Source organism: Zosterops lateralis (genome assembly GCF_965231275.1).
Source record: "Zosterops lateralis genome assembly, chromosome: 5".
NCBI lineage: Eukaryota > Metazoa > Chordata > Aves > Passeriformes > Zosteropidae > Zosterops > Zosterops lateralis.
In genome coordinates this window covers 18,048,835-18,064,783 of record NC_139766.1, presented here as the reverse complement: position 1 = coordinate 18,064,783, position 15,949 = coordinate 18,048,835, and the positions used below count along the sequence as shown (strand labels likewise).

The following is a 15,949-nucleotide window of genomic DNA, read 5'->3' as shown; positions in this document are numbered from 1 at the left end:
TGTGGCTCTCTGCCACTCTGGCCATGATACTGACTTACCGTCACATCCTTCATGCTCATTTACTGTGTGCACTGGCTACTGCCAAGAGGTATAACAAAACCAGGTTATACTCAAGTAGAAAATTACAATTAGCATTACTACTTTTCATTCTTAAATTGCTGACAGCCTCTCAGAGACAAGTATCAAGAGTCCCAGCCCAGAGACACAAGAAGATAAATGTGGAATGAGGCCACTGCAGTGGAAAAAAGCACATGGTATCAAAGAAAATAAATTGCTCTAAAACAGGAAGGCAGGAGAAAGGTGGTTTCATAAAAGAGTGTTTGCCTTCTCTAAAGTCTAACACCAGAGTCAGCCTTTAATAGAGTGCATTTCCACTTATGAAGGATTCAGTGTATGTTAGTTTGGATTTTTTTGTTGTTGCTCATTTGATGGCCTAGATCCCAGGTACTCTAATTTTACTGTGTATGTTTCTACCTAAATTTTGAGTTTTACTGGTCAATCATTATTTTTCTAGCAGTCACCATGTAGTGTGTCTGAACTGTTCAGCCTTTGGTTACCCACACAGCAGCATCTGATAATAATCTTGTTGTTTTATTTTTTTTCCTGTGATTTTTACTTTTGCTATTCATACTTACTCACAGGCCATACTAATTTTTCTTCACTCAATCTAAAGAATTCTTTTCTCATTACTATTACATCAGAAGCTTAAGCTTTAATGGCATTTTTTCCACCATTTCACTGCATTTCAGTTTTTGCAACTCTGTCCAACCAATCCCATTGCATTTTCAAAATGGTATTTGGCCTTCAGTTCTAAGGATAAAAGTCTTCATGACTTCAAGTCTCTAGTGGCAGGGAAGTCACTTGGCATGGAAGGCGATACAGACGTGGGGTGTGCACCCAGCCAGACACTTGTGCTGGAGTGAGCAGCAGAGCCTTTACAAGCCCATAACAGAACCCAGCTTCAAAATACTCCTGGATTTCTTCTCTCATCTTCACATAAAGCATTACCCCTCACATAAAGCACTACCTGGGGAGCTAGGTGTGCACCACAGACATGCAGGCAAAAAGTGGTAAGAAAAATGGGAGCAGCAGCACCTTCGGAGTGGCTGCCATCAGTTCCCAGGGGCCTTGCTTAGCAGCACCATGGGCAGGCAAAGCTAACAACTGTTGGGGAAAGAAGAAAAAAAACCCAAGGGAAAATTAGTACACCTACTTGTCTGTGTTTAGTTAAATAATTATGAAATAAAGACTTAGGAATAAGGAAGCACAAAGAAAATAAAGTTTTGGAGGAGTCCTTTGCAGGACAAAAAGATCCTTAGTATCAGTCAGTATTAGGAGGATGAGTGATCTCTTTTTTGACCCTTGGGTGTGTAAGGTATATCCCAGTCTTGTTTTCTCATATTTTGTTATTCTTTAGTATTTTCATTTGAGACTAAAAATACAGCTTGTCAGTCTGAGATTTTCTGTCACATTTTCCTATTCAAATGTTTTTACTGCAATGAAGAATGAACAGGATTATGAAGGAAGACATGTTAGGCCTGAGGGAGTTCTGGCAGGGCAAGGAGCCACATTTAACGCTTATGATGCAAAATGAATCGTGCACTTTTGGGAGGGAAATACGAACAAGCAGCTTCTGGAGTTTCCTGCAGGTTCCCTCTACCCATATGAAATTGAAAGCAAAAACTTTTCTCTGACCTTCTCTAGGTTTCCAAGTCATCTATCATATCTTCTAAAACTGCAGTAAACACTTACTATGCCCATATAGACTTACACATGCAACTTATTATCAAAAAAATATACTTAACATTTAGAGGTGTATTGCAATCTTGTTAGGCTTCTATAGCTCTTATTATTCGTGGGAATAAAAGGAAGGCATCTCTGTGAATATTAATATTTATAGTTGCTTTAAATAAGCCAAAGTTAACTAAGGCAAAGACAATGCTGTGTGAATCCTGTGTTCTTCAGTATCTTATTCCATTATGGCCCTCTGCTTAAAAATCTACTTGAACCTATCTCCTCATATGTGCACACTGGAGGACATATGGTGCATTTCAGCTTCAAATTTGAATTTCGTTAATTTTGCAGGTTTAACTTATTCCCTTAACGGTACTTTAACAGGCTTTTTTTTTAATTGTTCAGTTTTGGTTTATTACAGTTGTCTTAAAGGGATATTAGAGCTATAAAAGTTATTAGAGGGATAGAAGAAGGAAAAATTGCACAGGCATGCAGATGGACTTATGGAAGAGTGTGCAATAGATATTTCTATCACACTGTAATATAACAATCTCCATGTCAGTGAATAAAACATTATGTTTTTTTCAGTCGAGATGTATTATCTCAGCTAAAGTATATTAGGCAGTCTGCTGTGTTATGTTCTGCTCCATCTGGTCAGTCATTTAGGTTCAATAGCAAGTATCAATGGAATTGTTTCTTATCAAGTGTTTCAGTGCGGTTAAATCCTTGATTTGGTAAAACAGTCTGAAAAAGTAATTACTGTGCATATGCAGATTTTCCTGGTTTTGAAGTTTATGGCACCCAACCATAGTGAAAGTAAGCAGAATTAGAATGGGGAAAATGGAAGAAATGCAGATTTCTGTAGCTTGCACTCTACAGTCCCTGGTTCACAGAAGCCCTACCCAAACTCGTCTGTCAGGAAGGTCAGGGCTGTGGACTGGAACGCAGTGGAGACAGAGATAAAAAGCAGCAGCTGTCTGGAAAGTACCCTTGTGCCCTAAATACATGGCTACCCCTTGAGCACAAGTCCTTCTTTTAGCCATGCTAGCTTCTCCAAACTACACTGCTGTGGCAGAGAACAAGGGCAACTTTTGGACCCTGCATTTTGGAAGGTGTAATATTTAAAAGTGGATACACATTTAAAAGTGGATACAACATGCTGTCCCAGCATGTTTACAGAGGACTTTCAAGGCACTCACCTTGGTTCCTTACATAATCAAGAGGCAGTAGTTGCAAGTATCTAAGTGAGATCCTTACCTTATCCCCCTGCTTAAGGAGAGCTGATAAATGCTTTGGTAGAGCAACCAAGGACTCCACTGGGTTGACCAGGGACCTATAAAGGACATAGGTAATTCCTGTGCCATTCCTTAGTGGGTAGAGCTTTTGGGTAGGAATGTTTGATTCTTTCATCTCTGTTTTCTGAAGTTTTAAACTTTCATTTCTGAGGAGCTTAGATTCTGGATCTGAGCCCCTGAGATTTGTGAGGCCAGGAAAAGAGTCAGTGAAAACAGTTTACTGAATGTGCTAGTAAGAAGGAGTTTCTGTTGGGAGATAGATATTTTAGTGTTGGCTTCCTGGTGCAGGAATTGTTTATTTATTTTGCATTAAATAGTTCCTGAGAGCAAAGTGCTCTCCTGAGAACAGGAAAACAAGATTTTCAGCACTTCTAACTGAGAGTTCTGATGGTCTCTTTATCTCAAATGAATACTCAAGCAAGTAAAGAAGCAACATCAATATAATTTCTGGCTTTACCTGTGTTTTGGTCTGATATCAATTGTGTTGTCCATGGTCCAAGAATGACTAGTGCTTTGTGCCTCTGTGGGGACTCATGGAAAAGATACATTTTGTGCTATATCTGAATTGTAACACTATAAACTACCTGTCTCTTCAGGCTAGAATGTTTGTAAGTAGGAATGCAAGTCTATATTTAGGTCCCTAGTGCCTTTTGCATTGCACAGTTGAGGTGCCATTAGCCTTTAGGCACCTCCAGGTTACGATAGTCATGAATTCTCAGCAGTCAGTATAGGTCCTTTGGCATTCGGCACCTAAATTCTGCACAAGTCTCAGGTGCCAGAGTTGATGGTTTAAACTGACATTGCTCCACTGACAGACAGGTTTACACCAGCTGAGAATGTGGTGGTGGTTCAGTTTATGGGACTACTGTGTGGGTGTGTAAGGCATGAACAGTAGGGCCAGTAGTGCCAGGCCAGAGGCAATCAGAGACAGGAAGGCTGAGCACCCAAGCCATGTATAGCTGGTGCTTCTTTGCCCTGGTTACCTTAAGGTCAGTGTTTTAAAGATCTCCTTTTCCCATTTTCTTTTCTAACAGCTCACTAAATCCTTCTGCCCTCAGAAAAGTGTTTATCCTAAAATTCATGAAGTGACCCTTAAAGGATTTTCTACTCCTTCCCTTATTCTGCTGAGTATTTGCACTAAGGAAATAATATGACCATGACTCAATTGTTAGAAAAATATCTGGTGGTTTGTTCCAAGTGTTGAAGGAACATGCAGAAGGGACCCTAGCCTAGTGACTTCAGTCACGTGGTTTTTATTCTGAATGAACCAAAAGGTGGTGACTGTGGGATATATTTTACTTCCTGTCATTCCCCCAAAGTACTTATTTTCATAAAAGAAATCTTTTGGACCCAGTCCTGGTTTCTACTGACATAGAGTTAATTTTCTTCTTAGTAACTGGTACAGGACAGTGTTTTGGATTTAATATTATTGTGGATAAGACACTAATATTTTATGGATAAGACACTAATATTTTAATTGTTTTTAGGTAGTGCTTACTCTAAATGAAGGACTTTCTGGTTTCCCGTTCTCTGCCAGGGAGCAGGTGCATAAGATGCTTGGAGGGAGCATGGCCAGGACAGCTGACCTGAGGTGGCCAAAGGGATATTCTATACCATACGGCATCATGCCCAGTATATAAACCAGAGGGAGTTGTCTGGGAGAGGCAGACCACTGCTCAGGGACAGTCTGGGTGTTGGTCAGCAGGTGCTGAGCAATTGTAGTGTGCAGCACTTGTTTCTCTTGGGTTTTATTCCTCTCTCCTCCCTTTTCATTACAATTACTGTCATTATAATTATTACTTATAATTACTACTTATATCTTACTTTATTTCATTTATTAGACTGATCTTAATACAGCCATTTCACCTTTTTCTGATTTTTCTCCCCATCCAACCAGTGAGCAGGAAATGAGCTAGGGGCTGTGTGGTACTTAGTTATTGGCTGGGGTGGCAACCTTAAACAGTTTTTCCTCTGTTTTAAGGTATGGATTATGGTGAAACAGGATTGCAGGATGAATCAGCTATTGAGTCATATGAGCTTATAATGTTATGCTTGTAATATGTTTTGTTATGTCTATGGTACTCTTATGCAATTATTGTGTAACTTTATGCTACTCTGCAACTAAGATGAATTTTGCTCAGTATTGTATATGTGGTAAGAGAAAGGAATCCCTAGTTTGGAAGAGTTTGCAGTCCTAGAGGGGAAGTGGTAGAAAGGGTGAGAGGGAAGAAGGTTCAGTAGGATACAAAGGGAAGCATCTGTCACTGTGCAGAACAGGAACAGCAATCAGTGAACCCTTTCAGGAGCACACCACCTGACAAATGTAGTCTCACTTAAATACCTTAGATATTTTCCAGGAGGGAACTATTTTATGTATTTTCAAGATGCAGTAGGTCTTCCACAAAAGACTGTTCCTATAATTACGCACCCTCTGCACATCTCTGCGTGTATTTGCATGCATGTATGTACAGGTTAATCTCTATTACACATTTATTTAAAAAATGCCTTCCCCATTGCTCTTTATCAACAGGAAGAACGTCGTGTGATTTATCTGGGTAAAATCAAACCTGACACAACCCGAACAGAACTGAGGGACCGGTTTGAAGTTTTTGGTGAAATTGAGGAGTGCACAGTAAATTTGCGGGATGATGGGTAGGAACTTTTGAGATTATTTCTTGTTTGACAGCTACCATATGTAAAAAATTATGGCGGTAAGATTACTGGTATGAGAGTTACCAGTATAAGTCCTGTGACAGATGACATACTGAGTTCAAAACCTTACTTATTTTCTTTCATCCTTATTTATTAATCTTGCTAGTTGAAATTTCCTGTCCCAGAAATAAGTATTTAGCTGCATGACAGGACAATCATGCTGATAAATGGATGTACTTCTGGCATTTCTACTGCTGGGTCTCCAGCAAGTTCTTGATTCCAGGAAGGTGTTACACAAATGTGTGTTAACCCTTCTCAGCTTTTGTTCACAACTGTATTTTTCAATGGCAGAGACAGCTATGGTTTCATCACCTACCGCTATACTTGTGACGCCTTCGCTGCTCTTGAAAATGGATACACTTTACGCAGGTCAAATGAACCTGATTTTGAGCTGTACTTCTGTGGACGCAAGCAGATTTGCAAGTCTAACTATGCAGACCTAGGTAGGTATTTTGCTCTATGTGAATTAAAGTACATAACTAGAATCTCGTAACTTATGAGAATTTAGGGTTTGCTTCTTCTTTTTTACTGCTGATACCATTTAAATGATTGGAAGGGTGGTGAAGAAAGTGGTTTTCACTTGCTGTAAGAAGTTTAGAAGTCTACTAATCTGAGCTGGCTTCTTTCAAATATTTCAAACTGTGAATTCTTTTAAAGCTCATTTCCATCATTGTCAAAAATAGATGCCCAGTATTCAATAATGCATTTGTAAGTTGAAAAGATAGCACCACAGAAACCTCCCACATGCTTTACTATTTATTGCTGTAACTGTTTGATTCCAATACTTCATTTATGTATATGAGTGGTAAACAGAGGACAAAGTAGATGCCTCAACCCAAATACTTCATTATGATTCTTAGTTTGCCATGAGTTCTGTTTTAGATGGGCAGAATTTGCCAGGGGCACTCATTAAAGACAATTCATGGTTGCTCAAGTTAGAAAGCTAGAAGAGCTTGTGGCCAAATCTGACCCTAAGTGTGGAAAAAGCCACCGATCTCAGCTGGTGATTCTAAAATTGTGCATAAGCATCTGTGTATGAAGGTGTCTCCTTGCAGGGCCTTCCAGTCTTCATGTAAGAGGCTGTGGAGAGCTTAGCAAATTTCTTGGTGTTTGCAGTTACAATGATATGGGGGTTTATGCATACCAGTCTCCAGCCCCTGGTATGCTGTGGTAACTCCAGTCCCAAGTGTGCTTGCTGGCTGTGACAACACACCTGGGTCTGTCTGAGTCTTGCCTGGGCAAAAATGTATGGTTCTGTTCTATGCTCTGAGTCAGGGTGTGGTGCTTCCCCTTGTGAGGGTTTTTGGAGGTGTTCAAAGTCTTACAGCAGGAATACTGATGTTAAGTATATGCATAAAGAGACTATGCAGACTACCAAAACAGCCTCTAATATTACAATATATGACAAACTCACCTCTTATTTAATTACCTTTTAAAATGTAAAGTATTCATTAAATGTTAAACCTTTCCTAATACCTGTATAAATAGACTAAAGGCATGGAAAATACTCTTTTCTGAATAACATAGCAGCGCACATTTCGCTGTTGGATCTATATTAATCAGATATTGTGGATTTTTTTATGAATAAATGACCACAGTCATTAAAATCTCTCATAACCCTGTAACACACTGCTAATGAAATCTTGTATATGCTGCCCTTGGCTTTGTACGATGCAGGAAGTGAATACAGATATATTTTTTCTAACCAATTGATGTCTTTTCAAAATAAATTATAAAGATGATACGCATTGTTCACAATGAATATGCTATAATTCACTTCAGTGGCTAAACAGATAATGTAAAGCTAAGAAAAGGCAATTGACTACTGAAGAGACAGGGTTGATGTAGAAAATATAAAAGGTAGCAAGGCATTTGTTGAAATGTAGGCTGATAAAAACCAGATTGAAGTCTTGCCTTGATTTGACTTATCTTCAGCAATGGAAGCCAAGGTCATCTCTGTATCTCAGAAAATCTGGGGTTTAAAATAAGTTGTCTGAAGGGAACCCTTTTGAACATTATTCATCACTGGGAGTATTCCCTGTCAGCTCTCTCCATTGTGAGTGGGATTCCCAGAGTATCTGTGAGCAGACTGTTTTCACTTCGTCCTGCTGACAGCTTGAGCTTCTGTACTTCAGACTGCATTCCCTGTATTTTGCAGAGTATCTGATAGAGCAACATAAGGAAATGGCAGGATGAACTTTAAAATTCATGAGCTGGTACCAGGACAGAGAGAATTAATCAGCTTTGGGTTGAGTACAGAAGAAAGAAAACACTTGAAAATAGTAGTCAGAAGTTTAACACCTCTCCTCTGTGAGAAGATATTGTCTTAACAGAACTTGTAATGAACATTTAATGCGCAGTGTGTCTTATAGTGGTAGACGGGGAGTTCTGATTAATTCAACACAAGAAATGGCAAGAAAAGGGCACTCTCATAAAAGAGCTGTGATACAGGAACTGGTGGGAGTCAGTGTTAAGCAGGGTTGACTCCAAAAGGAAATTCATTGCTTGCAGCCATGTCAATAATTGTACTGGAGCTCTGTGGCCACAAACATACAATCCCTCCTCTGTGGTGGGAACAGACTGACATCCGTGTCTGAGCAACTGACAAAGCTGGAACAGGTATCCCAGGCTGCAGGAGCTGGGCTGTTGTTGCTGCTGTGGCTTATCACATGTGATGCAGAAAGCTGAGGAGCCCACCTGAGACTGCTCATGCAGCCATGCAGAGGCCCTGCCCAGAATTGTTCACACTCTAAACAAGCAAACCCAATAAGATTAATTGAAACAAAACCAGAGATTCTGGCAGGTGTAGGCACTTCCACAAGACGCCAAGGCAAGGCAGTGAGAATCAGCTGTTTCCTCAGTGTTCTGCTCACAGGCTCTGCCGTGGCTTTCTTCAGAACCTTTCTCAGGAGAATCAAGTCTTGGGCATGTTATGAAATACCAGTTGGAAGACAAAGGTGGATTTTGGTTAAGGCATCTGTCAAGATTATCTGGACTACTTTGAGATCTATACACAAGTGTATTGGTGCTCAAGTCCTTGAGGAAACTGTTTTGACTTAACCTACTCTAAATGTATGTGCAATTAATGATTCTTTCCCATTGCTGATGATGTGTACCACTTTAGTTAAGTACTGCTTCTGTGATGGTTATTTCTATGCTTTTTTTGTCCCATAAAGTTGTGGTTGTAAGTGGATTGTTTCTTCAGTGCCTTGTTTGTGCCGATGTACAGAGAAAACAAGTCGTTCTTGCCTCTTAACTAAATATGCGTCCTTTGGGTTTTCAGATTCAAACTCAGATGATTTTGATCCTGCTTCCACTAAAAGCAAGTATGACTCCATGGATTTTGATAGTTTACTTAAAGAGGCACAGCGGAGCCTGCGTAGGTAACAAGCATGTCATCCGAGGAAAACAGAGGGATGGCAAATACCTCACGGACATCACGTCCTTCAATAATGGACAACTAAAAAGTCGTACTTAGGAATTTCTCCTACTTTACACTCTGTTCAAAACCATGGTTTACATGAACACAGCTGCTCGAGGAGTGGAGGGGCAGGATGCTGTCCAGTAAGCACATGCATGTCCATGGGTGTCAGCTGCGCTTATGCGGGTGAGCGGTGGCGGGGGAGCCGGGCTTTCCTTGCGAGTTCAATGCAAATCACGAGACATGGCAGCAGTTCCACAGAGATACACGTACAACAATGGACTGCAAAATCTGTACATATTGCATTTTAACAAAAAGAACAAAAAAAAAAAAACCAGAAAAAAAACCCCAGTGTGAGAACTATGGCTGCTGATGTCTGGGGATCAGACACTGCATTTTTTTTTTAAAGAAGCTTCTTCTCACAACATGGTGATAATATGACAATCCAGAAGAAACCACAGGTCCCAGAAGCCTGCAATCTGTCTTAGCTTTGTTTTAAGATTGTTCTTTTTTTGGTTGGTTTGTTTTCTGGGTTTTTTGTGGTTTGTTTTTTTTTGTTGTTGTTGTTGTTTTTGGGTTTTTTTGGGTTTTTTTTTGTTTTTTCAAAAAAGAAAATTAAAAGGCTCAAGCTTCCCTAACATTTTGAAGTTTCATCTTTTAATTCTGACACCCATGTAAATGTCTACAACATTGATCTTCCACAGCAGAATTTTCAAAGCCTTGTTAATGGTCAAATGTGCAGCTTGTTCAGCGATTTATTCTAATGAGCGGACGTGGTGTTACATTATTAATGAGAGTTGGATATAACTATCTGGGTGTGTGCACAGATAGTTTATTTGCTACATTCTCTAAAGTAGTTGAGTATTTACAAATGTTAAATGGAGTATTTTTATTTATGTACATACTGTATGACGATGGTTTTTTTTTTTTGTTACAGCTATGCACTGTAAATGCAGCCTTCTTTTCAAAAACCGCTGAATTTTTCTTAATCAAGAATACTCAAATGTAATTATATGAGGTGAAACAATTATTGTACACTAACATATGTAGAAAGCTGAACTTAGGCCTATATATATTTGATTGTAAAAAAAAAAGAGAAAAGCGTGTGGTTGAGGGTGTGAGTGTGCATACGTATGTGTGTGTGTGTGTCTGAGTGCAAAAATGCATTATACACATTCATCCCTTCTTTAGTGAGCTTATATAAGAATTTTGTCAAGAATTATTCTAGCCCAAAAGATATTAACCACCTTCTGCAGTATTTTTCCACATTTTTCTCATTGCTTGATTTTCTTTTGCAGTTTTATACACTGAATTTGTTAGGGGAATGAAATTTTCTCATCTAAATTTTTCTAGAAAATATCATAATTTTATGTAAAGTCTCTCCAATGGGTAATCATTAAGAAATGTTTTTATTTTATGTATCAACAGTAGTTTTGGAACTAGAGGTCAAAAATCTTTTTAAAATGCTATTTTGTTTTAATTTTTGTGATTTTAGTTTGATAAAAATATGCTGAGGTACTAAGTACAGTATGATTTTTACAGTAATTCTGTGTCTAAACACTGTTCTTGAAGCCAGTAATCTTTTCATTGGCAGAGTTTAATGATGGTATTTATCTATATTTTTTACAGTTATGCATCCTGTATAAATACCAATCCTTCATTCCTTTGTTTACTAAAAAGACATATTTATCAGTTATAATTATCCTATTTATTATAAATTATGAGATGACTAAAAGAATAAAAAGGCCAGTGGAAATTTTATACCTAGAATGCATGATGGTTGTCAGTTTGGAGTAAGTAAGTGCTTTGTTTGGAAATTCCGCTTTTGCAGAAGCAGTGGGTTGGTTTTGAGTTTTTTCCATTTTTTTACTATGCACTAGCATGGCCTCAGATGTGCCCATGACATTGTTGCTGATGACATTGCTTCTGTTAAATTAAATAGAACTTTCAGGAAGGAAAAAAACCACAAGAGTATAAACTACTGCTATTCTGAGCATCAGAATTTCACCTGAACTCAGAGTCTCTACTGAATCAGCAAAGTTTGGAATTTGCTTGTGAATGTATAGATTTGTTACTCTATTACTCTTTGGCATTCATGACTCCTCTTAAAGGTATGGCGCACCTAACTATTTAATCTACCTTCCCACTCCAAATCTTAGAAAACTGATTCTACCGCCATACCAGTGCAGTTGATTTTGATGGCTGCATTCATTTTATCACCAGCATATTGTGTTCTGAGAGATTCCACTGTCTGTCCTGTCGGATGCTTGCTTGATTTTTTGGCTTCTTATTTCTCAGTAGATAGATAGCAATAAAACAAAAAAAAAGAGAAGAACTTTTCTGGAGGTTCTGTGTTACAAATGTAACATCCTTTACTCTGCATAATTCTTGTTGTTGCTCTGTAGGTTAAAAATGCAGGTATTTTAACTTTGTGTGAATGCCAAACTAAAAGTTTACAATTTTCCTTTCTGGATTTTGAGTATCTTCTGTTGTAAAGAAAAATATTAAAAGCAATAAATTATTTTTAAGAAATCAATATTTAGTATATCATATTATGTGTTCAAGGACCAGATGCATTACCTATTTTGCCTTTACATTTCTGTAATTAAATTTTAAAATGTTCTCTTTTGCCCTAGATTGCTGACATTAATAAATTGGTGTGGGGCTTGTGTGGGGGCATTATTTATTTTTCACTGAGCAGGCATAATGACAGAAGTCATTTTTTTTTTTCACTGGCCTGGCAAACATTCTCATCTTGAAGATGGCTTTCCTCTGTGGATTTACAAATTACATATGAAATTAATAGAGCTAGGATTGCTGAATAAAGCTATTTGGATTTTTCATAGACACTGTAGTAGGAAATCCATCAAAATATAAACTCAGTGTTTACTTTTCTTTTTTTCTTCCCCAAGAACATCGCAAATTAGCACATGTACCACGTTGTCACCAGAGGCAAATTGCAGCATAGCTCTCTGTGTCTTTTATATGAAGATTGTACTGTTGTTTTCATGCTGTGGTAAGTACCACATCCGCAATACAGGTAACAGAACTGGTACTTAGGAACTGTGGTCTTTCCTAGAGCTGTAACTGAGTAATTCCTACAGAATGGAAAATTATCTAAATACTAATTCAAACAGGGGGAGCCTAAAGTTGAAGAAAAATATCTGTGCTAAACTACTCTGAAAAGCAGTTGGGCTGCTGTCACCAAGAGCAGCACTGAAAGGAAAGTTTGTGCCTCTGGGGTAATAATACTTGGGTCGGTTAAAAAAAAACAACCAACAAACACAAAACAACCACACCTCCTTCCATCCCTTTAGATGTAAGCCTACAGTAGGTAATGATTATGTGTCCTTTTTAATGGCTGTAATGAGAACTTCAATCACTGTAGTATAAGATCTGATCTATGAATTACCTAGAATAGCCATGTAATATAATGTGATGATTCTAAATTTGTACTTATGTGACAGACATTTTCAATAATGTTAACCACTCACCTGATGGAGCTACTGTAAGATTTGTACAGTAGGTGAACATGTAAAGTTGTAGGTTGAACTATGCTGAACAGGGGAAGTGAGATAGTAGTTAAGCCCAAGCTGGGCTATTTTCCACCTGCCAATTCTACATGTACTTTTGTGGTTTAATTCATTGTATGAAAATTCCTGTGATTTTTTTCTTTTTTTTAATGTGCAGTACACATCAGCCTCACTGAGAAAATAAAGGGAAACGAATGTTTCAAATCCATTTCTGTTTCTCATTTTTATTAAAAGTGACAGGGTTTTTTTTCCCACAATTGGTTGTGTAGTGGGTTTTCTCTTATTCTTCCTAGTGGTTGTAATTTATTTTAGATTACCAGCCAGTGCATTGCTGCACTTTGTACAGGGCATAGCATCACCAGTTTTAATATATTTAATGGTAGAAAGGTGCTGTGTACCTTCCTGCCATGAGTACCCAAGTCTGTTGAAGAGCTATGCTATAAACCATGTAAGAAAACTTTCAAAAAATTCTTGGTGGAGTTTAAAAGTTGCTGGTTTGAATTAGAAGGGGGTGGGGAATGTAAGGACTTTTCTATCTGGCTGTGCTGGATCTCAGTGCAGGTAGTAGGGACTGAGAAGTGCAAAATGGTTGGTATCTTCCATCGTGAGATTCTAAACACCTGTACTAGGAGTAAGCCTGAGAGTCCATGAGAGTCCTTCACCAGCCTGTCTCAGATGAGGAGGACCAGACAGGTAGGTGGCTGGACAAGGTGGCTTTCCTGACTCCTTTGAGGATGATACAGTGTGCAGCATTTGGGCTTCCACAGCAATGCAGCCACTGGGCAGGCAACAGGTAGGCTTGGGGATGGCAGGGGATATTCACACCCCTCTCCTTTGCATGTACACAAATAGGGGAAGAATTGCCTTTGGTTTGCCCAGGTTCATTCGCAGGTAGCCATTTTAGGGCTGCAGGCCTGAGCTGCTGTGACAGCAGCCTTCTCTGGGGATTCACAGCACAGCACTGTGTGACTGAGTCTTCTCATCAGACGTCGCCTCGGCAGGGACCCTGCTGCGGTTTGAGGAGCAGCACAGGGCAGCTGCTGGACAGCCTGGCTGTGCTTTTTAAGGAAAGGACTACTGAATTCTCTTGAAAAAATTGCTTTTCTCAAAACAACCAGACTCCACCTCGTCTCTGTTCCTAACATTGCTGTTTAATTTATGTTCCATAACTTGCAAAAATGTTTAGCTTTTGCATTTTTACCATTTACTAATCCAAACTGATCTGCTTGGCTCTCACAAGGGTGGTAGAGTGAAGTTCCTCACTCTGTGGAATCTGCATTGTTGACTCACTGCTCCTGATCAAACTAATGCTCAAAACGTAGTAGGCCAAATCATTCCTGATGTATTTCATCAGCCTTGCTGCTGTTCCACAAGGCATGAATTTAGTCCAATACTTCTTCAGTCACTAGGCTTTCTAATTTCATTTGTTTATTCATGTCATACTTTTGCATAGCACTTCTGATGCTTGCTGAAAAAAGCACTGCACGTTAAATTTCCTGGAAACTATTGCCTCCCATCTCCTCCTTTTGCATTATTAAGGTTTCTTGCGTAAAATCAGGGCTTTCCATTGCCTGTTATCCTGGGTCACCATTTTTCCCCATGGTGAATACTGCAAGCTGAGCACCTGAAATCAGATTCAGGCACCTCAATGAGTGGCCTGATTTTCAGAAACGCTGAGCATCTCGCAGCTCCCATCAACTTCAATTAGACCTGCTGTCTCTCAGCACTTTCAAAAATCAAGCCACATATTTAGAGCCCAAATTCAGCACAGCATTTACATTTGTGCTTAAGTCTGTCCTGATTCAGCAAAGCACTTAAGCATGAGTGTTTTTAGATCCATTGAAGTCAAGTGCTCGGCTGCTTTGAATAAAAATAGACTCCTGGATTGGGGCCTAAGATTCCAAATACAGAAACCAACACCTAATTTTAGGCTCCATTTGGAAAACTGCCTCTCCTACCACCTTTAACCTTTAATGCTTACAGAAAACACAAAAATGGCTATCAGATCTTAAGGGGAAGAGAGAGAGATTTAGGGGAGAGAAGTGGAAGTGATGAACAGAATTATTCTTTGTGGAAAGTGTTCTGAAAACTTTAAATCCAACTCTTGCAAGATGCCTTGATTCATTGCTGTTATTTCACATTGCACTTCCAGAATCTCATTGAAGATTAATACGCAGTTAGTTATTCTATTGTCCTTCACCATTAATTAATAAACTGCTATATTAAACTTTAACCAATGCCAACTTCTCCTGCTTTTCAGCGAATCACATTCTTACCATTGATATTCAATGTTCACAAGCAAACTAATCTATAAATCAATTTTCTCTACTTTATCAAACAGCAGAAAGTAATAAAGAAGGTCACAAATAGTACAGTAGTTCCTTGGAGGTTTGTAACATCATAATTTAAAACTCAGAAAGATTGAATCAAAAGTTGAATTAATCCCTAAGGGAAAAGATTCTATATAGATTCTATTGATAGATATAGGGCAGCCTGTCTTCATTGTGAGCTGGTATATTTGTTAATACTTCAGGGCAAAGGAGACTAGTCTTCTCAGCAAAGAAGAAAATGAAATCCTCCATGAGAGGAAGTGAGTATGTCTTCTGATTCCTGTCGCTGTGCTCTCCTTACACTGCTCTGCTGGGAAAAAGAGAAATCCAACTCATCCTTTGCTACATGATGTTCTCTGCTGGACAGCTGGTGTCTGTGCAATACAATTATGGAAACCAGCTGGTATGCATGTATGAATCTTAAATGTTGCACTTGATTGGTGTTCATTCCTCAAATACTGCTTTTATTGTCAAACAACCTCAACCCAAAATCTTAGCAAGTCTGTGAACCCAAAGCGAAGTAAAAGGTGGTTTTTTTCAGTGACAAATTTTGGTGAAGTTACAAACATTTATTCTGTAGCTGGAAACATATCCCTCAAAACATGTTTAGCTTTGGAGACTCCTTTGAATTATAGCAGCTTCCTTTCAACAGTCTTGTGGAATAATAGTTTTGCAAAGGCATTTCTGATTCTCTTTTATAAAAAATTCTATAATCCTTATGATGTGACTGGACCTCTTTAATTAAGCTCTTCCTAATTCAAATGGAATTAATGGGGAGAAAAGTACTCTCATATAAAGAGAAATGTTTAAAAAAAATACTTATGGGCTAAGTTGAAAAAATTATACTCACAGGTTTGGTAAACAGTGAGATCTGAGATAAAATATACCTTTGGTAGGCATTCATGGCGAAGTGCAAGATGATAA

At 38.7% G+C, this 15,949-nt stretch overlaps 1 protein-coding gene across 2 annotated transcripts in view; it reads left to right on the top strand.

The window, feature by feature from the left end:
• Positions 1–12,323, top strand: part of PPARGC1A (PPARG coactivator 1 alpha) — a 71,190-nt gene extending 58,867 nt beyond the window's left edge. For both annotated transcript variants that reach the window (XM_083861640.1, XM_083861639.1), the window contains 3 exons: positions 5,560–5,681; positions 6,033–6,184; positions 9,025–12,323. In XM_083861640.1, the coding sequence (XP_083717766.1) occupies positions 5,560–5,681; positions 6,033–6,184; positions 9,025–9,128 (378 nt within the window). In that variant the 3' untranslated portion in view covers positions 9,129–12,323. The remainder of the gene's footprint in view (positions 1–5,559; positions 5,682–6,032; positions 6,185–9,024) is intronic.
• The last annotated feature ends 3,626 nt before the right edge of the window (positions 12,324–15,949 follow it).